Genomic DNA, 23995 nt, shown 5'->3' with positions numbered 1-23995 from the left:
TCAGCAATCATCTCCTTACGACCGCTGGAAACAAACAAAGTGGGGGCACCCCGTCCCCCAAACAAAAACAAAACCCTGTGTGGAATTTCTCTGGGAATACTGAAGGTAGGGGTGAGCTACGTTTGGTCCGTGGCTAAAATCTAAAATTTACGTTGTTTTGGCCAAAAGCATTTGCTAATAAATTTAAATATAAACATAAACACAAACAAATTCAACTTCCTATGCCATCGTGATAGTGACCTGAATAGAAAACTAGAAGAGCAATCTGAATCCAGCCATAAAAAAAAAACACAGATTAAAAAAACTAGTGTACTCTGGGCTGGCCTCATAAACCTGAAATGAAACCATAAAGGATGCCATCAATAGGTTTACTATTTTATTACACAGCGTCAATGCATAATTTATCAGTTAGCCCAGTTAACAAAAAGGATATTTAATTGTATAAAACTATGAATGGTGTTTTGGTGGCACTGGCGTGGCTTTTATCACATTCACCAATAAGAAAAACTACCCAAAGGTCTATTTCTTTTGAGACGGGTGTCCTCTTCTTGTGGACGTGTCCCTTGATGTCCATCCTCACAGCTGATGTGGGTCACATAAGCACTTGTTGCCACTTAAGAGAAAGAGACTTAACAGAAAATAGTACCCTCTACTGTGTGGAGATGACTTTAAACAGGACCAAGCAGGGGAACTATCCTTTCCGTGTGCAGAATCTATGAAACACTGGGACCTCAGTGATTCTCTTTACCATGATCACATGCTCATTTATGTTGTTTCCAGCCTTCACCATAGCCCCCTAAGATGTGAAAAAAAACATCTGAGGAAGGCATGAAACATCATACAGACACACATTCACACATATGCACACAGAGTGTTCAGTTGGAGCATCACAGTCTGCTTTGACGGAGGTCACTTCTTTTTCTTCTTATTCTTCCCTTTGGTTTTGTCATTTCCTGTGGAAGCCTTCCCAGAGCCGCCATCTTGGCTCAATCTCTTAGCCCACTCTCTCTGCAGCTGATCTAAAAGCTCTGGCGTGAGCAGGCCATCCTGAACCAGCTTGGAGCCCAGGGAGCTGTCCACTCTCCCGGGCCCAGACGGGCTTCTGTGGTTCAGGGCCTTGGTCCCTCGGCCTCTGGGGCCCGCCGTATTATTTTGGGAGGTCTGGGTAGCGTTTGGTCCGGTGGCGGCGGTCACTCCCGGTGCGCCCTGGGACTCAGAGGCCCGGATAAGGCGGGTGATACTGCGGACGCCCTGCTGGATGATGGTGTCCAGCTCCTTCTGCACCTCGCGCACCTGGTTGGCATCAGGGAACATGTCCATGAAGCGATAGCTGCCAAAAGAAATGAAGAGGAACATCTCTTACAAATGGGGGTACAAAATCTTCCTATTCAATTGACAGCATGACTACTGCTCATTTCAGCAATGATTAACAGTCATAATATGGTCATAACCTTTTTTGTCAAATGCTTATTTAAAATGTTTTGCAAATCACTTTAGACAAAAGTCTGTCAAATAAAAATAAAATAAACCATAATTCAACTCTATAGCTGTGTTCAAAATCTTCATTATTTAAATATACAGCTCTGGAAAAAATTGAGACCACTGCACATTTTTCTGATGCCATCCTACGGTTGCTGAGTGACATTTGAATGAGTTGACGGTCATATTCAAATTTGCAGTGGTCTTTTAATCTTGAATATGACCGTCAACTCATTCGAATGTCACCTCAGCAAACGTAGAAAGAGATCAGAAAAATGTGCAGTGGTCTTAACTTTTTCCAGAGTTGTATAGTGCACTCTGTAGTAAACAACCTCTACAGTTATTCACTTTAAACTGCACAACATAGTAAAAATATTAATAAATAATAAAATATTGAAAACACAGTGTATGTATCAAAAAGCGCTCCCGTGTTGGCATGAGAGCCCACCTGAGCCACAGGTAAAGGTCCAGGACGTCATGCACGGCCTCCAAGTGCACCAGGTCCTTGATGTTTTTGGGCGGGGCCAGAGGCCAGCTGACATGGCGACACACCCAACCAAAGGTCAGTGGCTCGTCCCGACTGAACTGTCTGGCGAACTGGAAGAGAGCGAGAGATAGAGAGAGACCCAGACACATAATAGGGGTCCTCAGTGAACCCAAGTCCTCATAAACCATATCTGATGCGTTGCTCAACAGGAAATGACAAAGGTAATACAGATAGAGCCAGGAAGTGTTGTATAAAACCATAAAGACACATGGTAATGGCTTCTTAACAAAATTATAACATATATGTGTAATGAGTAATGTCTGTACAAAGTCACTGGTGAGGGTGGTGGTGGTGTGTGTGTGTGTGTGTGGGGGGGGGGGGGGGGTACATTGGGCCGCAATACCCTTATTAGCAAATAGGCTTATTCTTTTTTCATTATCTGATTCAGTCAATATCGACATTTAAGTAAATATTCCCAGCAGAGCAGAGATAAGCCTGAGAAAGTAAATAAGTAAATATAATAAAAGTCAGGACCCCTGGCTCTGTATGATGGCACAGATTCAGGCACCTCAGAAGGACACTGTGGGCTACAGTTATGGCTTGCTGGAAATACAACTCAACTGAACATCACATGACCTTTCAACCACCAAGGGGGGTGATGGTGGTTGTGGTGTTGGAAGTGGCCACAGACTAAAATGGTCAAAGAGGTGCCTCTGATGATGATCTCCAGATAATAACAATAAAAACAGGAGAACCAATGAGATGAATTGCTGCCTTAACACTCCCTCTGTGACGAGAGTCATTAGCAAAGATTCTAGCTCCGCTCTAGAATCTTTGGTCATTAGTTGCCGTCTCTGGTGTGGTGGGGGGCGTATGTACCTTGAGGAAGGAGGTGCAGACGAATGGCTGTTTCCTGTTGATGGGGGCAGTGCAGAACACGTAGCGCGAGCGCAAGTTTAACGGAATGTGCTGAATCATGTCAGCCAGGAACTTGAAGTCATCAATGTTGCAGACAAAATATAGTCCATCTACTTGTGACAGGCTGACAAATATATCCTAGAAAAAAGATGGAAAAAAGACTAATCACTGAGTACATTAACAGATCGTGTTTCAGATAAGAAATCACTGAGAGCGGTCATGAATTGCCTTGAAAATAGCATTCATCTGTGTGAGAAGCAGGGAATATTAAGTGTTGCTTTACAATGGAAGTGTTTCAGACAGCTTGAGTGACCTACAATCAGATTGGAGAGAGTAGCATCCGGGAGGTGATACGCAAACATCTCAATCTGCTCTGCTGTGGGATGCAAACCTGCCGTCTGCATATTCGTAAAAGCAGAAGAAAAAGAAAAAAACATTTTTAAAAAGCTTCATAAGAAACCTTTAAGAATTCTCTGCAAGAGTTCATTACAAACCTGCCCTGGCGCTCTACAATACTGACAATTGGTTCTAAACAATTCACAGTTAATATACTAGTTATACAGTAAGTCCATATAAAATTGCAACCAATTGCAACCCATCACACACTCAATCGCGCACACCCACCCACACACACACCTCTATAGGTTCAACAGTCTGGCCCAGTATTTCCTTGAGGATGGGCAAGTCGTCGCGGTACATGGTGGTGACCTCGCCCTCGTTGTAGACGGAACTGAAGCGTCCGGCGCGTCCTGCGATCTGCAGCGCCTGCGAGGTGGAGATGGTGTCCATCTCCTTCTCCCCCTTCTCATTGGTGGTGGGCTTCACCAGAGAGTTGAAGATGATGCGCTTAATGCTCCTGAGGAGGACACACAGGAGAGATCCACAGACAGGATGAGAATCGTGCATTGTTATGACACCATCTATCCCTACCCAATTAGCATCATCATTGATCATGATTTCACCCGCCATGCACCCCCCCCAATGTTGACTCCATGGTTACGGCCTTGTATATGCACACCAGTCAGAGCGCTAATCACAAAAGTGTACTTTGTGAGGAAATGGCTGGAAAAAAATGAAAGTGGCATACATACAGATTTAATCCCATGCCTATAGCATCTGTAGCAACAAGGATTTTGCAGGGGTCATCTGGGTCATTGAACTTCTTGGCTTGGGATAACTTTGTGCCTGTCGAACAGAAATGTATTATAGACGGTGTCCTATTTCTGCTAAGGGATTTCTGAAAGAAAAAAGTTACAAGTAAACAAGTAAATAAAAATCTAAAGATTTGGGTTTATGAGAGCTACAACACTGCTGTTTATAATGCATTTTGATTATATTACTTTATCTATTTCTTTCCTCTTGCTGCTTCACAGACTTGTCAATGGAGGCCACAATAAACCCTACCGTGGAGCCTCATTTTTGAACTGCACACTTGTAAGGATGCTAGTGTACCGGTATATGGATGTGTGTGAGACGTAGACAGGCCCTGATGCAAAAGCTGGGCAAAGTGCAAAGTCCGTCTATGAGCAAAGTTCTTGTTCATGAACTAACAGAATCATGTGGCGTGAGACAGCTTTCGGCTGCCCCCACCGCTGTTTGTGCTTAGGATCTTTATCATGGTTTTAAATTGGCAAATAGATTTTACATAGTTATTAAGCAGGCTTTAGACTTTGCACTTTGCCCAGCATTTAAATTAGGGCTCACTGTGTGTGAATGTGTGTGTTGGTGTGGCAGCAAGTGACTCACCGGGAGGTAGGCTGCCATAGATAACAGCACACTCCTGGCCCCTGAGCTCAATCTGTCTGCTGATGGAGTAGATGTCATTTTTACTGAAGCACACGATGCAGTCTCCAGGCCTCAGGTTGTCCAGCGACTCCACTGCTTGGTCCAGAATGGAAAACGGCGTCAGTCTTTTGTAGTTATGAACCTAGACAATGGACAAAGAGGTTGTGTCAAGAACATGCTTGCTTGGCATAGTGTTCTGTAAAGAGTGTTAAAATATCAATTGTTAACATTTCTAAATAAATGAATAAAATTGAGACTGAACTGAAATGAGATGTCGCTAACTCGTGGAAATTAATTTCTAAGCTAAAAACTAATCTTGTGCTATTGCCAGTAAATTACACATTGTATTTTGTCACTGAAAATGAAACTGGTCAGATTTCCTAGACTTACCTCCACCTCTTCACCTGTGGTGTACATCAGCTCTTTGATGAAGTTGATGGCTGCGGTTTCTCCACAAACATGGATCTCTTCAGCACACAATCCTGCTCAGACCAACAATAAAAAGTGAAACTAATTCCACAGTCAATGATTCTATGGTGGACCTAGGTGTCCTAAAGATAAAACGTTAATTATAAGGTCATGTAGGCTCAGTTCAAACAGTAATTGCTGCAACTGCACTAATTTGGTTTAGAGGTCCAAAATGTCTTCCTCAATTAAATATTTCAGGGAATGACAGAAACAGCAGGTAAGACTGACCCAAAAGGGCTCTGGTCCATGCCCATCCTCGAGACGGATCTTTGATCATCTGAATCTCATCAATCACGGCCACCTCATCTACATAGTGGACAGACAAAAAGCATTGTTGTATATCAGACAAAAGAAGCTGCACGGCAGCATTGATCCCACTGAACACAAACCACTGGGTAATCAAGTTGAATTTACCGGTTTCAAGTTTACTAAATAAATCAATGTCTTTAAAGTCATTCATCTCCAATGTACCACATACGGATTGATTTTATGAACTGAATACTGAAAGGCATGGGAACTCACAGGGAGTATTGACGCTGCACATTTCGATGGTACAGGCCACATGACCGGCCTGTCTCCCGTCTGGGTCTACAAAGGTCCGCTCCTCTCCAGTCACCAGGTCGCAAGGCACACCCTGCAGGGAAGCAAACCGTTGACTTACTCTGAATTCTCTCTCTCTCTCTCTCTCTCTCTCTCTCTCTCTCTCTCTCTCTCTCTCTCTCTCTCTATATATATATATATATATATATATATATATATATATAAATATCTATATATATATACACACACACATTAAGTAGAAATGCACTAGTTGATGTTTTTAATTGATCATAGATCACCCCACCTCAAACGATGTCTTTACATACACATCAGTGTCTGTTTTAAAACAGATGCTTTGTTGCTGAGAGAGGCCTGCACTTCATTAAGAGCAATACAATTCAATGATTAAAACTTACAGCATTATTGGTCTTTTCAGAGATTTCATGAGCGAGTAGTTTTAATGGTCCACAGTAGACACCAGATTTGGCTGCTAGGTATCTCTGGATGGCATGATAGGTTTTCCCACTGTTTGTTGGGCCAGCATGAAAGATTACTTTCCTATCAATTGCTCTTGCTTCAGGATACCTGTAGGAATACAGATGAATATAGAAGGTGACATACTGCAGAAACGATAATTTCCAATTGTATATGCAGACTCCAAAGCAATGGACAAATTCACACATTGGTACCAAAACTCAAAGCACACAGCTCACATGTAACTGTTTTGAGTATGAACTTCCCACTTAAAAATGTGTCATTGATACATACCAGTTGGCTGGAACACGCAAGTCACTGATCTTGCGCAAGTCATCCATGCAGTCCAACATGGGAAATATTTGTTTAGCATGTCTGATGAAGTATGGGTATATATCATCTACATGTCCTAGAAAACATCAGTGAAAAATGATGCTCATTAAGAAAGTCTGTCCATACGGAATCTTCATTTTCAAAATCACCATCTACCTTGTATTATATTTAGCAAGTGTATTAGGTGCAAAATAAAATACCAATATTTTAAGAAATTATGTGAAAAATTCAGTCAGTGGGATTTCTTGTGGTTGCGGAAGAATTGGAACCCTCAGCCAAAACACAACAGCTCTGATCTGATATGAGCATTACACTTAATAGACCCTGGCATAAGAATGCCTGTCTGTTCATGTAAGAAAACACACCTGTTGCTGAGTTCACTGATATGAGTACTGCAAAGTAACTGACATTCCAAACTTGACAAGACACCTGACAGTGGACACTGTGACAGCACTAACCTGCTCCACAGCAGATGTCATGTAGAATGATGTGCAGATCTGCAGTAATCGCGGTCATTTCCAAGACGTACTTCCTGAAACTGATGAAAGCTTGGTGAAAGAGCCGAGCTGCAAAGAGAAGGATCATCAGTTCACAAAGACGCTGGCGAGCCAAAAACAGATGAAACGAAACCGAAACGGCATCATCAGTAGCGACGATTATGGCTCACTTTAACTTACCATCGAAACCCTGGTCTGCAGCAAGTTTCTGCATCTCTTTCTTTTTGTAGAATTTGTTTAGGACCTTCAAAAGTTCACCTGTCAATACAATTCCAGAGGCGGTGCGAATGTTTACAACCCATTTTAATTAGCAACCCAAACAGTATAATGTTACAAATTCTGAAATATCAGCTCAGGATGGCCGAGAGAAAAAATGTAGGCAACAAGACCCACAATTTCAGTAAGACACACTCTAAACTGTTACATGCATCTCCTTGTTAAATGTCTAAAAAGCAAGGATTGATGTTAACCTTACCTTTATCCAGTGGTTGAGTCAACTCAAGTCCTATTGATCCATCCCCAACCGTTTCACCTTTTACAGTAATAGGCACAAATAACGAGGTATCTGGGGGGCGGGATGAACTATTCGATGATACACTCCGTCTCTGGGAATCTCCACATAATCCTTTTTCTTGTACATATACAGGGTGAGTAGTCCAGAGTCTGTGAACAGTTGCTGATAGAGGGGCTGTAACGTTAGGCACTCTGTGTTTGACAGGTATGCGAGAAAGAGCTAAAATACAAAGATTAAGCGACATCTTAAATTCACTTGATTGAAAAGAAGCAGTGATATGAGACTACACCGACCATTTGACATGTTTGGGAAAAGTCACTATCGTTGCTTTTAACCTTAGCTACACAACATTTCCACGCAAAGGACGGACGGTCAACATTACAGCAGGGAAACTCACTGAAACAACGTGCTAAAGGACCCTGCTTGTAGGCGTTTGTAGCAGTGCCTGATATTTTTTTACTGCTTTTGTTGCTATTTTTAAACATATATAGCTCACAAAATAAACATGAGTGCATCTGAAAGTGATTAAAATATTACGTTTTTGTCCAGTTGATGTAGTTTCTGGAGTTTAGTGAAAAAACGTCAGAGTTTTAAACAGGGCATATATTTCGATGCTTACCACATTCTCTGAAAGGACCTTCTGCTTTAGCAAAACTCTTTCAGAGAATGTCTAATAAGGGGAGAACTGCCACTCTCGGAAAACTTCCGGTTTCTGAACTGGTTGGAGTTCCTTCTGTGGTTCCACATGAGGGCGCTCGTCCACGAGTGCAGAATGCATGGAGGTCTATGGAGCTGTACCCCTCAAAATCCACTTTTCTCTGGATATAATTTTTTTTCAAGTAATTTGAATATTGTTTTCGAAAGGGGAGGCAAAGAAAATACACTTGGTGGAGTATTATATTTTTTAAAGTCACTTAATTGTTCTAAAAAGCCTTTCAAACGTGTCAATGACGTCACTCATTAGCACAATGCTAGCGTGTTATGGGCAACAACGACCCAAACTGTAAGAAATCAAAAGGACATAAGTACTCGTTCATTCAACTTTTGACCTATAACCCATGTTGAAGTTATACAAACTACAATAAAATCTGAGATTTGTCAACGACAATCAGGTGAAAGAGACAAATTTAGCCGTCTAGCTCCATTGACTCCCATTCATTCTGCACTCATGGCGATCGCCCCCAGTGGAAATATGGTGGAACTGCAACCAAAATTCGGTACAATGGGACTTAATACGGAGTGGCAAGGCTCTCCGTAGACGGGCTCTGACTCTTTCTTTTACTGTCTATGGCAAAACTACACTAGTTACGCTAGTTTGGCCAACATGTACTGAAATGTGTGAATTACTGTAATGTCATAGTACTATATGTTAATCGCATGAGTAAACAATGTGCGTGGTCCAAAGTATTTGTTTATAAAAAAGCTTAACGTTTAGTTTACACTTTTTGTGACACCCTGTTAGCTAGCCGAGCTCAACCTTTTACCAAAGATTGTTAAGGGGCAATCTTTGCTTTTACCAGAGAATGTCTAACAGAGCCCGTCTACGGAGAGCCTTGCCACTCCGTATTAAAGGAACCGTATGTAAGAAAAATATTTCAATTAATCATAAAATGGCCCTGATATGTCACTAAACATTAAGAAATCATGTTCATTTCAAATACTTATATCACTGACAACAGTAGTCCGGCCAGGATATTGTCATTTAAAAAGTGAAGTTGCAGCCCTCAACTGATGTTGATGTTGTGTTTTGTCATGTCATGTTGTGTTTTGGCCTGATGCGCCACCCTCCACCTATCTACTAATCATGAAGTCAGTAGTGTTTCGCCATCAGGGTTGGCAACCTCGAGTCAGGGGGGAGGGGGAGGGGATACACCGCTCTTCAGTATTTTGAAAGTGATTGCAGTACCAGTTTTGGCCACAATCTTACATATGGTTCCTTTAAGTCCCATTGGACCGAGATGGCGCAGTTCCACCAGAGTTCCACTGGGGGAGATCGCCATGAGTGCAGAATGAATGGGAGTCAATGGAGCTAGATAGCTAAATTGGTCTCTTTCACCTGATTGTCGTTGACATATCTCAGATTTGATTGTAGTTTGTATAACTTCAACATGGGTTATAGGTCAAAAGTTGAATGAACAGTACTTATGTCCTTTTGATTTCTTACAGGTTGGGTCGTTGTTGCACATAACACGCTAGCATTGTGCTAATGAATGACGTCATTGACACATTTGAAAGCCTTTTTAGAACAATTAAGTGACTTTAAAATATATAATACTCAACCAAGTATATTTTCTTTGCCTCCCCTTTCGAATGCAATACTCAAATTACTTGAAAAAAAATTAGGTAAATTAAGTAAATTAAGTTAAAAGCCTGTCAAACGTGTCAATGACGTCATTCATTAGCATGATCATAGCATAGCATAGCATCAGTGCTAGCGTGTTATGGGCAACAACGACCCAACCTGTAAGAAAACGAAAGGACATGACTCCCGGATTATTTCACTTTTGATTGATAATCCATATCCATTTTGCGAAAAATAAAATAAAATCTGAGGGTTTCAGTTGTTAAATAGGTGAAAACAATAAATGTAGCCATGTAGCTCCATAGGACCCCATGTATTTTGGACTTACCCGCGATCGCCATCTAGTGACTAGTGACTATCTATTTGCCATCTAGTCACTTTGGTGAACTGCAGCCAAATTCGGTTTGTATGGAATTAATAGAGTATGGTGGGGAGGCTCTCCGTAGACGGGCTCTGCTTTTACTGTCTATGGCTCAAGCTAGGGGCTAACGTTATGGCTCCATCAAGTGGATGGCCTGGGAATGGAAGGACCTAGAGATGAACTGGCTCAGGATGTGGTGATACAATCATACCCTGGAAATCCAGAGTTCTAATACAATCAGAAGAGAGGTATTTAAGTGAATAAATATGTCCATGTAGAACTAACATTTTATGAAACATAATAGCTGCAAAGACTTTAGTTTATCAACGGTCTCTCTGGTAGCTGTGTTAATACCTCAGGATACCACATTCACCATAATGCAGTGCCATTTTCAGTTGTCAGCACTTACTTTGTGCCATCCTGTAGGACTAATCAGAAAATATACAGTTAGTTAAGTTTTTGGACAGGGACACAATATTTGTAATTTTGCCTCTGTGCACTACCAGAATGGATCTGAACAAAGCAATCAAAATCTGCTAGAGGGTAGACTTTCAGCTTTAATTCAAGGGGTTAAACAAAGATATTGCATAAACCATTTAGCAATTACAGACATTTTATACATTGTCACCCCATTTTTGTTAATGGATATATAACTATAATGCTATTCTGCGTCGGTTGAGTTGAGTCTAACATGAAAGCCAAACCTTTATTAAGTGACTAGCTGAGTGCACAGCACTGCACCCCCTCCTCTCTCTCATTCTCTCACACACACACAATCTCCGTGGTTGATTTTGGACAACCAAAAATGTGTGTTTCAGTTGAACATGAACCCTAGCACATGCATATTTTACATACAATTGTATATTTGAGATAACCAATTTGAAGATGCAAAAACATTTGTCCACCAGACATCCTGTATGAGTATAAATCTGTATTTTTATTCTGACAGATGGATAAATAGCTTAAAGCTACATATTTACAATTTTTTTAAGGTCCACAAACTCAAGAAATCAGACACAGTATACAGAGTAAAAAGAGGGCTGACATGCAAGGGGTGTAGCCATATTTGGCATAAGAATTTCATCATCATTACCATACAGGCACTTTACATACAGTGACTAAAACTAGATTATCTGTGTATGCCTGCCCAGGATGTTCAGAAATGAATGGGGAACCGCTAGCTTGAAGCAGGTCAACTAGTGTAGCCTCGGTGAAAGTCGGTGTAAGTAAACTTTACGGAGTGGAATATTTCCGCATCACTTGAATTTCTCCCTCATAATGACTGCAGCTTTGCAGTACCTGCAAAGCACAAGCTGAGCAAAAACGAACAGGTGCTCAACCCTTGACACAGATTGAACTTCTCACAAATAGAGGGATATGACAAACATTGTAGCTACATTGCTTTTAATCCATAGCTTCTCTTGCAAAAGCATACAGTATCTTCAAATATATAGAGAATTTTTATAAATCAAAGTTGCCACACAGTTTTGTGAGAGGGACTAAAAAACAAAGAAAAAGCATACAAATTAGACACTAAATATAATTTATGAGATATAAATCTTATACAGCTTGCAGTGAATTCCAAGATATGGCACCCCTTGGAACAAAGTATGCCTGATTTGCCATATAATGCAACCTTGAAAATGTGTATCACAAGTTTAATGAACTGTAAATCTAACTTGATTCAACCAACCAATTACATGCATTGTTTGGCTCACTGCAGTATTAATAGTTGCTGTAATTTTATATCCCACCTTCTGGGTAAATCCTTCCTATTAGAATACATTTGCCTTTTGTCTTTTACATAAGGAACACAGTGTACTCCCGAAAGAAATAAGAAGATGCAATGAATTTTGCAATGAATGGTAGTTTTGTCGGTTCCAGTGTTTTTTTTTTCTTCTTCTGAGTATTTGTGAGTGTGTGTGTTGTGTATCATGAAAGGAGACAGGTCCTTAATGCTATAAAAGACTGCTTTACAGTGGACGGCAAGGTGAATGCAGCCTGTTCAAGCAAAAAGGATCACGTCACCACATGTTGAAGTGGAGTATGTGGTGGAGCCTGATAAGGAGTCATGGGTCTCTGGTCCGATGACCCGCTGGGCTGATGGGCTGATTGTGTGCCCCCTATCCACAGATTCGGTACTCCTCCCCCCTCCACTCCTCACATTTCAGGCTGCTCGGCGGGAACCGTCGTCCGTGGCTCCGGAGACTCATATCGCTGGTGGAAGTTGCGTTTCCGCAGTTTCTCTGGAGCCTTCCTCCACAAGACAATTTCCTGTTCACAGGAATGAGGAAGCATCACATCAAACAAAGACCTACCATGCTAATACGCCTTCTCTAGTTTGAAGTGTATGCTGAATTCTGCTGCACTTGTCATCCTCATGGAGGGCGGCTGCCTGTTTTACCTGCTGTTTGAAGTACCGCCGGTCCTCCTCATCCACCAGGACCAAGTTGAGGAAGTAGCGCACTGAGAACTTCTTATTGACGTCTCTCATGGTGGCGGTCAGGTCGTATCCAGCCAGGAAGAGGCGGATGGGAATGGATTCTCCTAAGGGGTCAAAGCAGATGGCTTAGGGAAAATCAGGCATCCTGACCTGAGGAATAAGCATGCAATTACTTGCAGCAGTTTCTCCCAGCTGTTACTGGTCAGTTTTACCTTTGACAGGCGCCCCGTCCATAATCTCATACTTGGCTACAGTCTCAGTTTCTGTGGTTGTACTGGGACCTGGGATGGAGGAATAGTAGTAGTAGGGTTTTAGTTAAATGCCATATCATATGGCCATGTCATGGAACAAAATGTGAAATAGAACAATATAAATGAGTGATTAAAATTCAATATGATTCTTTAAATCTGGGACCTGGGATGGAAGTAATTTCATCTATACAAAGGAAAGGTATTAAATTCCTTGTGCTGTATATAGAGATTTCCCACAGTGGCAAATGAACAATTAAAGCTTGTATCAGCGATAGCGGGGATACGTCACTTCTGTTGATGTTCAAACAAAACAAAGAACTAGCTACTCTCTCCCCCTCCCTCCCGTGCAATTTAAACTCTCCTAAACGCGCATCTCGTCGTTATTGGTTGAAACACTTTATTTTGCCTTTGAGTGGTTGCCAACCCTTGTTGATAGCAATTGTTTTTGTGTACAGATTTCAGAGCCTAGGCTGCCTACAGATACGTTTTTTTGACGGCCTGCTTATGGGGCAGGCAGCTAGCAGATCGTTAGGAAAGGTTAGATGAATGTGATCATTTATGTTTGAGCCTTTTTTGGGCCTGAAATCGCTGATACAACCTTTAAGCCTATTTAACATTACACATAATGATACAGGATACAGCAACAATGCCCCCACCATCCAACACATAAAAACGTAACACATTCTATTGACGCGTTTTCAGGCATCATGTTTAATTAGCCGTCCTACATGACAACAAATAACAAAATCAAAATGTGCAACTGGTCTATGAGCTCTCACACTAAGAAAACAGGGTGGAGAACAACATTTTGAAACACAAAGAACAAAGAGAACATAGGCTTAAGATTTTTTTTTAAAAAAATCCATTTTTATGACCTTCCTGACATTGCCATTTTCATCTCGTGTACCACCTAGTGGAAGCTCACGTACCACAGTTTGGGAATCCCAGGAATTAGGTCTTTCCTCAAAATGAATATGACCAGTTTCCCATACACTGACTCCCATACTGTTTATGTTTATGGGAGGAAGATATTCATTCAGTTGATACATCTGCTCACTTCTAGAGCCAGCTCCATATTTCTATATCTTACCAATGCCTGTCATTTCTTTCTTGATCAGCTGCAGTTCCATGTGTTGAATCTTGATTCTCACAAGCAGAAAGTAGATCTTGCCCACAATTACATCTTTTAAGTGGTATCTGAGGACATGACACAAACGGGTCAGCTTTGTAGATTTGTAGAGCGATTATCCTAAAATAATTTTGACTGGTATGTCTGAAATACAACACCAACTGGCATTAAATATGGATGGATGCCTGTTGTATGCCTATCATTATGAATTGTATCATTGCCTATCAAGTTACTAAGGCTGCCTAAATGTCTTCAATTCAGATAACTGACTCCGTATTTCCATAAATCACAATAAAATTAACAAAGCCTCACACACAGACACAAAAAATTGAGGATAACTTTTTGAAAACGTTATTTTAGTAAAAAAACACTAAAAGAGGAGACTTGGATATATGCTGGAAACACTGGAAATCTTTTTTTCAAAAAGGGGGTGTGGCTTCATACTATGATGCTGAATGCATGTGTGATGATGATGATAACCAAAGTTAAGAGCTTACTTGGACTTGTTGTACTCAAACTCTATGTGTAGGCAGTCCTCAATGCCGACTTCCATCTTTATAGAGTTGTTGACGTCGGGATAGGTGGCCAACTGGTGCACTATAAGGTCATACTCTTTCACCAAGTCTGACAGTCTCCTCACTATAGTTACTTTGAGGAAGTATCTGAAGAGAACACATTCAAGTGTGAGAGGAAAACAATACTCATCAACCATTATCCATGACACTTACGCCCTATTTTGTCTAGGGTAGCCGTGGCCTACTGGTTAGGGCTTCAGCCTTGGAAGGGTTGCTGGTTCGATTCCCGACCAGTAGGAAAAATGTGGGCGGGGGAAGTGGTTGAGCACTGCACCTAACCTCTCACTGCTCCCCGAGCGCCACTGTAGCAAGGCGACTCACTGCTCCAGGTTAGTTTGTGTTTCCCCTCACTGTGTGCTCATTCTGTGCTTCACCTCACTGTGTGTTCACTGTGTGGTCTGTGTGGTCACTAATTCACAGATGGGATAAATGCAGAGACCAAATTCCTTGTATACGCAAGTATACTTGGCCTATTAACCTGATTTACAATTATTCACGCGGCGGCCATTGTAAACCAAAATGAGTCTATCGGGTACACTGACTATTAACACGTTTTCGCCACCTACTGGCGAATGCATAGAACACAACAATCCTATGGATTGCGTACCCCATATCCACATTTTGGTTTACAATGGCTGCCGTGGGAATAAGAAGCATAGTATGTGTAGTATAGGTGTACACTGCTTATGATCTCAACAACACTTACAGAAATGCAAACAACTATTTATAAATGTCCTAGATACTTAGGCAGAAATAACATGTCTAACCCAGAAGAAAGCCACTGACCTCAGTCGGACGTTGGCTCCAACGTAAGACTCGTATGGTTTCTCCACCTGCATGAACTCAAAGTCATAGCTTCGGTTCTGAGTTAGCTCGCCTGGAAGGGCCAGCTCCTTCACCAGGTTCACAAACTCGTGCGTGTTGCTTTTGTCACTGAAGAGCTCTGGACACAGAGAGTTTACATTCAGTTAATTTTTGTATTCAACATTAACACCTCAGTGACCCTTTTAAACTAGGAATATTCTGATACTTTCAAATTTGGTAGAAACTTGCATTATGTAAAGTATTTATCTTTTTGCATAAACCTCTCTAAATTCCAAACATTACTGACCATTTTATTAACAGTCAATAACATGAAGAACATTCATATATTTTCACAATAACAATTCCATTGTTATTTCCCCATCAAAGAGCAGGTTTGAGGACAATAGTGAATTATATTTTTCCATGTACGGTGCTGTGCCACATTTCTGGGCCTTCACATGACCACCACATGGCTTGCTAAGCTAAGCTTTCCACTGCCAAACTAAATTAGAGAAAAATCCCTTACAAAGAATTCTTGTGTAAGTGCTGATGAACAGTTGGGTTATTTCTCATTGAAAACCGCACAATATGTTTATGAAATATGGTTATCAATAATAACAATTAAAAAAATAATTTCTCACCAATCTGCCCAACAAACTCAATCCGGATCCCTTGATGCTCTAGTCTCTTTCCTGTCTGCTTCACATTGAGATTGACCTTGACATCAAAATGACAAAAGTAACACATAAGTAAGAAATATGCAACAAACTAAACACATCACTGTTGAACCATTCAAGGATGTGCATGCTTGTTTCAGAAATAAAGCTATTTTACATTCCACATAAATTGGAGACTCAACACAATTCATTGTTTCTTTCATTAAACCGTTTCCCTCTGCCCTACTAATACCAGCATGCCATGGTTGTGCATTCCATTGGTACATTGAAGAGACATCAGTATAGCCTACATCAATATTGGCCTAGATTACGCAATTTGATGTGTTAAAATGTGTTTGATAAGACCAACTCGACTCTTTGACTTGTCCTACCTTCCCTGAAACAGACTCCCCGTCATAGAACAGATAGTGCTTCTCCACTTTCCCATCTTCAGTCTTGAGTTCCGCTGTCTTCCTCGTCTCCGCATCATTGAGTACGACATCAATTTCACACACTGGACCGAACAGGCCTCCCAGGAAACTCTGAGAAACATGTAAAAGGTGTGCTAAATATATACAATATATGTAAATTCACGCGACACAACTTCAAACGCGAACTATCCGACACACGACGGACGGTTTAATATTTTTAAAAGCCAAGGCTGTTATGATATTCGTCCTGTCATTTCTGCTGCTGGCTAACTTGTCAAGGCAAACATCCAATTTTAACAGTAGTGCTGTCGACGTTACCTAACATTACATTGTCATCAGCTCAATAAGCCGTGTGATGAAAATATGCAATAGAAATCATAGTTGTCGAACAAAATAGGTTTTGTGGAACATCCATGTCAGGATGGCCAATCCTGCAGCGCACGAGAATGTAGTGATAGCTCCGTCCACTTAGTTAACGTTAACGTTTTTCTGGCATACTGACGCTAATTATGTAGCCTACGGTGGGTTTTAATATGCATCGTGTTTATTACGCTGTATTATTGCATGACTGCAAACACGTGAGGCATTAACTTACAGTTTACATGTATTTATTAGGCCCCGGTCTAAATACTCCACCCATCAAAACAAATCAGTTTCTGACAGACTTCCCTGGCCTTAGCAATCAAACTGGTTAGCTGAACAGCGCTAGCATGCTAATCAGCTGAGCAAATTGCGTTGGTTTGCAAGCTAACATCTGCCGAGATTTTCTGTTAGCAGTGTTGTCTTTCACTGTCAATGAGCGACGCATTCTCAGCATGAATACTTGATTTACAGCTTTATATATATGTCTATATATTAATGACTCACCATTTCCACCCGTTTAAAAAACAGTCCAGGATATCTCTTCGACTCCACAGATGATTGAACAGCAATTCCATTGACTGCGAACTGAGGAAACACTGGGAACACTTGCGTCAATATGCATTTCAAAATAAAAGTTACGTGGAGCAACATAAGGACGTCTCAATTTTGCAATTCTTAAATGTCATACAAGAACACCACACACTATTGTTTGCAGTTGATGATCCGTGAAACAGCTCCATTAGTCATGACCATATTTTATATAGTGCACTCTACATTTCTATATTACAGCTTATCTATTAGGCTATTTGCTGATGCCAATGGCAAACAACATGGCCTTTTAATTATAAAATAATAGGCCTACAACAAACCTGAGAGTAGGCTACGTGTAAGTGTTGACTATATTTTGAGAGCAAAGAAAAGAATAAGATTAGAAGGTTAAAGGGTGATATGAAAATAAGGACAGACAGACAGACAGACAGATAGATAGATAGACAGATAGATCTAGAGGCCTAAATGGGCAGTGCATCATTGCTACCCTGATGTTCTCACTCTTCACAGAAGTCAAATAGAATACCCCATTCAGACGGACATTGAAACTAACTTAACAAGGTCTAGTGTGTGACTAAATGACGATTGTTTTAAAGTAAAAACAGGTCAATGACAAAATGTATTTGTATTTGGAAGAAAAGGCCTAGCGAGAGTGACTGATTACTTTCATTCATGTCGAGGGCCATTTAGGCTACGAACTTAGCCATGGACATTTCCTTCCCTCATGCTCAATTCTAGACAAAGAGAAGAGCCACTTTACGTTACTTTATACTTCACATATTTCACACATAGAAACCAATTGTAGCCTATAACGAGAGGAATAAGACTATTGTTCACTTTTAGAGCCCTTGAGAACATGCAACTCACGCAGCAACATTAATACAACAATATAATGAAGGACGGGAGAAAAACGTATGATTTGCTATTGCTTCAGCTTTTATTTTGACAGTCATTTCTTCAGCCTAGTCGTTGCTGCATGTTTCACGGAAGTGTTCCTGTTCCAGAAGTGCAACCAGAGCCCTTCTTATTAGACATTCTCTGGTGCAACCTAGCCCACTTCATCATGTGACTGCGAGGAACTGTCATATGATTGTAGAACACTTTACAATTCCAGAAAAAGAGAAACCTGCAGCATCTGCTCTTTGTGCCTCTAGTAGCCTACTTTTTATTTGATTTTGACAATGCACTATAAGAATGATTTCATGGTGTGCTGACAAATAAAGGCTGTAAGCAGAAAATGAATTAAGTCTAATGTGTAGCTCTCTGTCAAATCAGTCTCTCTTTTAAAACCTAACTATGGTCAAAAGTGACCCCATCCTAAAGTCTATGCAGTGTGTGTAAAAAATATTGTATCATGTGACCACACACAACCCCCCCCTCACACACAGAACATGGCCAGTGGCACTTCTTGGGAAGTCACTTTGTCATGAAACTCACACTCCCCAACATCAAGCCAATAAAGTCATGAGATTTTTCAAAGTATGTTTTTTTTGGCTTTTATACCTTTAATTTGACAGGATAGTGGAGAGTGACAGGAAGTGGGTGGGAGAAAGAGTCGGGGTGGGATCCGGAGGGGACCACGGGGCAGGAATCGAACCCGGGTCGCCGGCGTATGGTGCAGGTGCCCCAGCCAGTTGCGCCACGGCTGGGGCCAAAGTCATGAGATTTATGTTGAAAAAATGGGATACATGGGCACAGTAGCCTACAAGCATTCACAAAAAGTCACTTCTGCCTGCCTTTTGATTATTGCTACAACTACAAGATCCAGGAAGGAAGATTGCACAAGCTTCTACAAGCAAACACAAGTCAGGAGATTCTTTCCAAGATTACATGATACATGACAGGTTGTTTAGTCATGGCATCAGTGATGCAAAGAAATAAATCTGCCAGTTTGTGGCATTGTGGTCAAAACTGTCAGTGTACCACTATGGAATTTTGGAATGTAGTGGAGCTCAGAACCACTATTATGTGAACTCAAGTTCAACAACATGACACGGCTCATTAAAGCCAAGATGTTAGTTTTCATGCTTTTTTACTGAGCAAGAAATAGCATGTCTTTTTAAAACTGACATTGTTATCTCTGAACACTTGCTTGCCTTTTTGCCAGGAATAAGCCTGAGTTCAGGAAGCATAATGAAGAGATAATATTCACATTGAGTGAGATAATGCCACAAGCAGGAAAGAACCATTTTGTGACATTGTTTTTGAGACTAAAACCATTATTTTGGTGGTAGGCCTATGGTAGGCCCATAGAACATTGCAACATTTATAACTTTTTTTTCTTCATGTTTAGATGAAATAGAAATACACAGGAACTCAAGTTCATCAACATATTACACACTTACAATATGTTGTAAGATCAGCAGATAAAAAAAAAAACGGACATATCTGTCGACACAATTTATTAGATTCTATGGCTCATCAGAGTGGGGAAATAAAATGACATGTAAGTAAACCATGTACATTCCAGTCAAATCAATCTACTTTTCTAGCAATACAACAATTATCTTTAAAGTGCCTTAGTTTTACACTGTTCTTTTACTGCATAGTTGTCTTCTTCCAAATAAACTTGACAGGGATATCCCATGACAGTCTGTCAACAATGTGCAACGTTCAATGCATTAAGTCTGAAACCAAGATACTCATTTGTTACTGACATTGGCAGTATGTAACAATATTTAAGTGTAAATATAAACTCAATGATGATTTAGTCTATAAGGTGTAACCTCAAAACAAAATAAACAACAAGAAATGAAAAATAAAGATAACTGCAATAAAAACTGCAAGCAAAAGATGAACACCCAAATTAAGGCATACAGTTGTGTAATAAACTAATGAGTTAAAGTTATCTCATTTTGGTTTGCAGGAAAGTGCGTGTTTCGTTAAATACAATAACATATGGCCATAATTATAGGGGACTAAGATAAAGATAAAGTAAAAAGGCACTGCGAGATGCCTAGTCTAAAAATACACATATTATGGAGATACTGTACATTGGGCATAATATATGCAAACCTATGTGTGCCCCAGTAAAAAGCACACTGGTGAGTCACAGGCTTATGGTAACTGGTATCAAAACAAGATGAACTGGGATGAAACCATTTAAACATGACATCTGCTCCTGAGGGATTCTTTGCTTTTTTTGCTGAAATTTATAGATGACCATAACAGACAGAAAAAAAAACAACGACCTGGCTGGTATTTTCAAGCAAATTACTGTATCATATTGTTTTCATATTCCTCATAATAGGGCATTTTTTCTGGGAGGACGAAGTTGGTGTAATCGAAGTCGGAGCTTCCCTCCTCCATCCCTGAGCTCTCCTCTTGTCTCTGCATCAGGCTGTCCATAAGCAACTGGTCACCGGAGCCACGGTCCAGGAAGTCAGGAATGTGCTTTCCAGCCTCGGTATTGTCGCCTGACTGCTCGTCTGGTTCCAGGCCAGTCTCATTTGGCAGTCTGCAAGAAAAACAGAAGCACAGAGCCATTCGGGGGTGAGTCGACATCCTCTTGGCCCTTCCTGTGATTTTTCATACAGCCCGCAGGGAATGTTCCTTAAGCCCCCACAGCCACCCCCCACCCAACCCCCTACTAGGCTCTCCGCCCTCCTGGCCTGTTGCCTTGCATGACCAAAACTAGACACAGTCTAAACCTTTTGAGGGTGTCTGACAAAAGCAAATGTGTGAATGTATACTGAAAGGGCCCACGAGGGATCCCACGGCCCATGCAGTCCTTGTATGTGAAGACATGTGGGACCAAGCTGGGGTTCATGTATGCATGTAAGAAGCCAGCAACAGAAGCGGTCTTAGGTCACTCTCTTCCCGAGGTGAGCTTGAACACACCATTTTATATGTGCACCCTTTCAATTGAAATAAACTTTTTGTGTCAGGGCACTAAAAGTAGGCCTTGTGCACTTGCCCATACCAATTAACAGCCTCAGCCAAGTGTATGTATTCACTTGTCTTACCAAACCAGAATCTTTCCCATGAAAATCATAACAGTTATATGTAAATATGAGTCAATCAGTTACAGTTTGCCCCAAATTAAAGTGGTATTCTACATGAAATGCTATGAACATGCCAAATTGCCTTCGGCAATACTGTAAACAGATTACAAAGAATTTCCATAAAACCTGTGATATGGAGCAAGTGCCTGTTTAAACCTGAGTGAGGGATTTCAATATGACTCATATAGAGTGACATTTTATTCTTGTTAGTCTGCATACTGACTAAATTTCTTTTCCAATGGATAGCAATATCTGAAATACTTATAAACTGTCTATTTTGTCCACAACAATGTCCTAATAAGCTTTTTAATATTATTGACAACGAAGACAAATTGAGATTACAAGCAGATCTCCACAATGAGCTGAGCCAACACTATCTGTTTGGTTTTGGTCCAGTTACTTAACAGTAGGTCTCTCAAAGCCTAATTACAGGTCTCTGGAGTGAACTGCACTGCACTGCACTGCAAGATAATTAAATCTGTCCTTAAGGTCTTTAAATGGCAATTACAATGTCACATTACATTTTAGACACCCTCTAAATGTGTACCAACAATAAATATTGGCTAATAGAGGAGATTTTGAAACTGACAGGTTGCATCCTGCATAGCCTATGTTGAGCAAAAAAGTGGCTGTTGAATATATTGAAATCTCTTCTTCCTTTCACAACCACGGCTTGTGCTTGAAGGCACATGAAGCAAGAGAGCAAGATTGATCTGATCAGATGGGACTTCCGCCTAGACCTAACGCCGTTTTTTACCACCAGAGGAAGCTGTTTGTTGAGCCTTTTTAGTGACTTCCTTTGAGTGTCTAATGTCTAATATCTTTCTACTGGCCCATCTGACCTACAGCAATAAAGATGTATTGTTAAGTGAATGTAAAGATATTTGGATGTTGAAAGCCTATATTGTCAAATATACTATTCCTTAAATAATCAAAAAAAGTTAGTCTTTGCCTGAGAGTGTATTCTCTGTACTTCTCCATTTTGTTTTCTAGGTGGTTTCTTAACAGAAATAGATGATTCATGTAGATAATGTTCATTAGTGAGAGTCTTCAGATTTCAGGATGTTGTGACACATTAAAAATATGGCAATATTTCATGGAACAAATCTCTTTCCCCATTTTAAGAAAAGTTAGAGCTCCTCATCTGTTGTGGGTTAATGGAATTAATTAGCAAAAAAACGAATAGGTAAATATACAAAATAACTAGCCTGTTTGAAGTTTGAGTGTTTCAGTTTTGTTCTGAAAACTTAAAATGTCAAAGCTTAGGCCTACTCACATTTCTTGGACCGCACTTGATGGAAGACGTTTTGGGGTGTCTGGGTATTTATCCAGGTTAATCATGGGACCCTTCTCTTCCATACAATTTGGATTCTTGCTATCTGGACGACACCTCAGCCACATGTACCTGCCTTTAGTAGGAGCTCCTAGAAACAGTGGAGTGAAGAGAAAAGTTAATTTCTGATACCACACAGATACGTGCACACTGACTTCCAGAGAGGTCCAATAACAGAACGGAACCAACAAACAAATTTAAACTATTCAAAATGACTAGCCTAACAAACCATCGGATACTATAACTGGAGATTAGCTGAGAGTTACAGCTTCATTAAGACTTCAGTAAAGTTGAATGGCTAAATAAGCACGTTTACCTATTGCGTGGGTGTATGCGCTACTCTGAACCCAACATCATCAAGACCACAGAGCACACATAACGGATTATAAGTATCAATTTCAGCTTTTTCCTGTCAACGTTGTTTTTACTTTCGAGTACTTCAATTGTGTTATTTTAATACTCAAATAACAAATGAATTCGAACACAGTTTATATTCGTATTACGCTATTTAAGAGGGTTTTAGGCTACTTACCAAGTACTGATTCACCAATAAAGCACAAAACTGCGAGCATCACCAATTTTCCAAACTGTGCCATTATAAATTCCTCGAATCGCGCACGAACAACAAGCGAACCAGTTAGTACGACCTCAGTTCAGTCAAATCATTCGCACTGTACAATAATACCCCTGAAGACCCTGCCCATATGCGTCATTGTTTCCTGAAATCAGCCGACGACGTCTTCGTTGGGCAATACGTTTACATCCGCACTGGAAAGTACTCCTCTTTGCTTGCCTTATGGACACTCTCTTAGTTAATTGCGCATTGCTAGATGGTGGGATATCACATATCGATAGCAGAAGATGGTGTCCGCTGGCCACTTTAGGACACTTGTTATCAGTTGTGATGGAATGTGAGTGGGGGGGGGGGGGGGGGGTTTCCCCTTATTCCTTATATTATTTTCCCTTATTCCTTATATTATCATGAATGCCTGCAAAGCTGTACAGTCAGACAGGAGTCACACAACCTCTGCTACTCTAGACCAGTGCTGTTTATGGCCCTCTGACAAAATGTCTCCAAATATTTGGAGGGGAGATGGTGCTTGGCCAAGCCAACACTGATGCGTGAGGCCCAGACTCAACTCAGTCAGACCACATCACAAATCACTGGGGTTACAACCTCACAGGCTTCAGTCCCACTGCCATGCATGCTCGCTGTCTCGCGCTGCTATGGAGATAGACAGACAGACAGACGCAGCATCCTAGGTGGCATCCTAAAGGCCAAGTCAAGCGAATGCGTGT

General features: G+C 40.8%; 3 protein-coding genes across 3 annotated transcripts; all 3 read right to left on the bottom strand.

The window, feature by feature from the left end:
• Positions 1-362: 362 nt before the first annotated feature.
• supv3l1 (SUV3-like helicase) lies at positions 363-7878 on the bottom strand. The gene is made up of 15 exons (XM_076285406.1): positions 7457-7878; positions 7162-7239; positions 6943-7050; positions 6446-6560; positions 6094-6262; positions 5660-5771; positions 5366-5443; positions 5060-5151; positions 4631-4811; positions 3976-4069; positions 3521-3740; positions 3202-3282; positions 2846-3022; positions 1928-2076; positions 363-1330 (listed from the first exon to the last, which is right to left on the bottom strand). The coding sequence occupies exons 1-15, from the start codon at positions 7737-7739 to the stop codon at positions 910-912; spliced, it is 2358 nt and encodes a 785-aa protein (XP_076141521.1). The 5' UTR covers positions 7740-7878; the 3' UTR covers positions 363-909.
• A 3196-nt stretch (positions 7879-11074) lies between these two features.
• vps26a (VPS26, retromer complex component A) lies at positions 11075-17438 on the bottom strand. Its single transcript, XM_076285404.1, has 9 exons — positions 17315-17438; positions 16409-16558; positions 16002-16077; positions 15343-15499; positions 14479-14643; positions 13943-14049; positions 12814-12882; positions 12563-12705; positions 11075-12432 (listed from the first exon to the last, which is right to left on the bottom strand). Exons 1-9 carry the CDS (start codon positions 17315-17317, stop codon positions 12319-12321), a joined length of 984 nt encoding a protein of 327 aa, XP_076141519.1. The 5' UTR covers positions 17318-17438; the 3' UTR covers positions 11075-12318.
• Positions 17439-19744: 2306 nt separating this feature from the next.
• Positions 19745-23383, bottom strand: srgn (serglycin). The gene is made up of 3 exons (XM_076285403.1): positions 23229-23383; positions 22640-22787; positions 19745-20816 (listed from the first exon to the last, which is right to left on the bottom strand). Exons 1-3 carry the CDS (start codon positions 23290-23292, stop codon positions 20573-20575), a joined length of 456 nt encoding a protein of 151 aa, XP_076141518.1. The 5' UTR covers positions 23293-23383; the 3' UTR covers positions 19745-20572.
• Positions 23384-23995: the final 612 nt, after the last annotated feature.

Source organism: Alosa pseudoharengus, unplaced genomic scaffold, assembly GCF_046254945.1.
Source record: "Alosa pseudoharengus isolate Yale_2024_CS ecotype anadromous, Long Island Sound unplaced genomic scaffold, YU_APseudo_1.1 YU_APseudo_1.1_scf_15, whole genome shotgun sequence".
Lineage (NCBI taxonomy): Eukaryota > Metazoa > Chordata > Actinopteri > Clupeiformes > Clupeidae > Alosa > Alosa pseudoharengus.
Note: the sequence above shows the minus strand (reverse complement) of the source record. Positions and strands in the feature narration are given on the sequence as shown.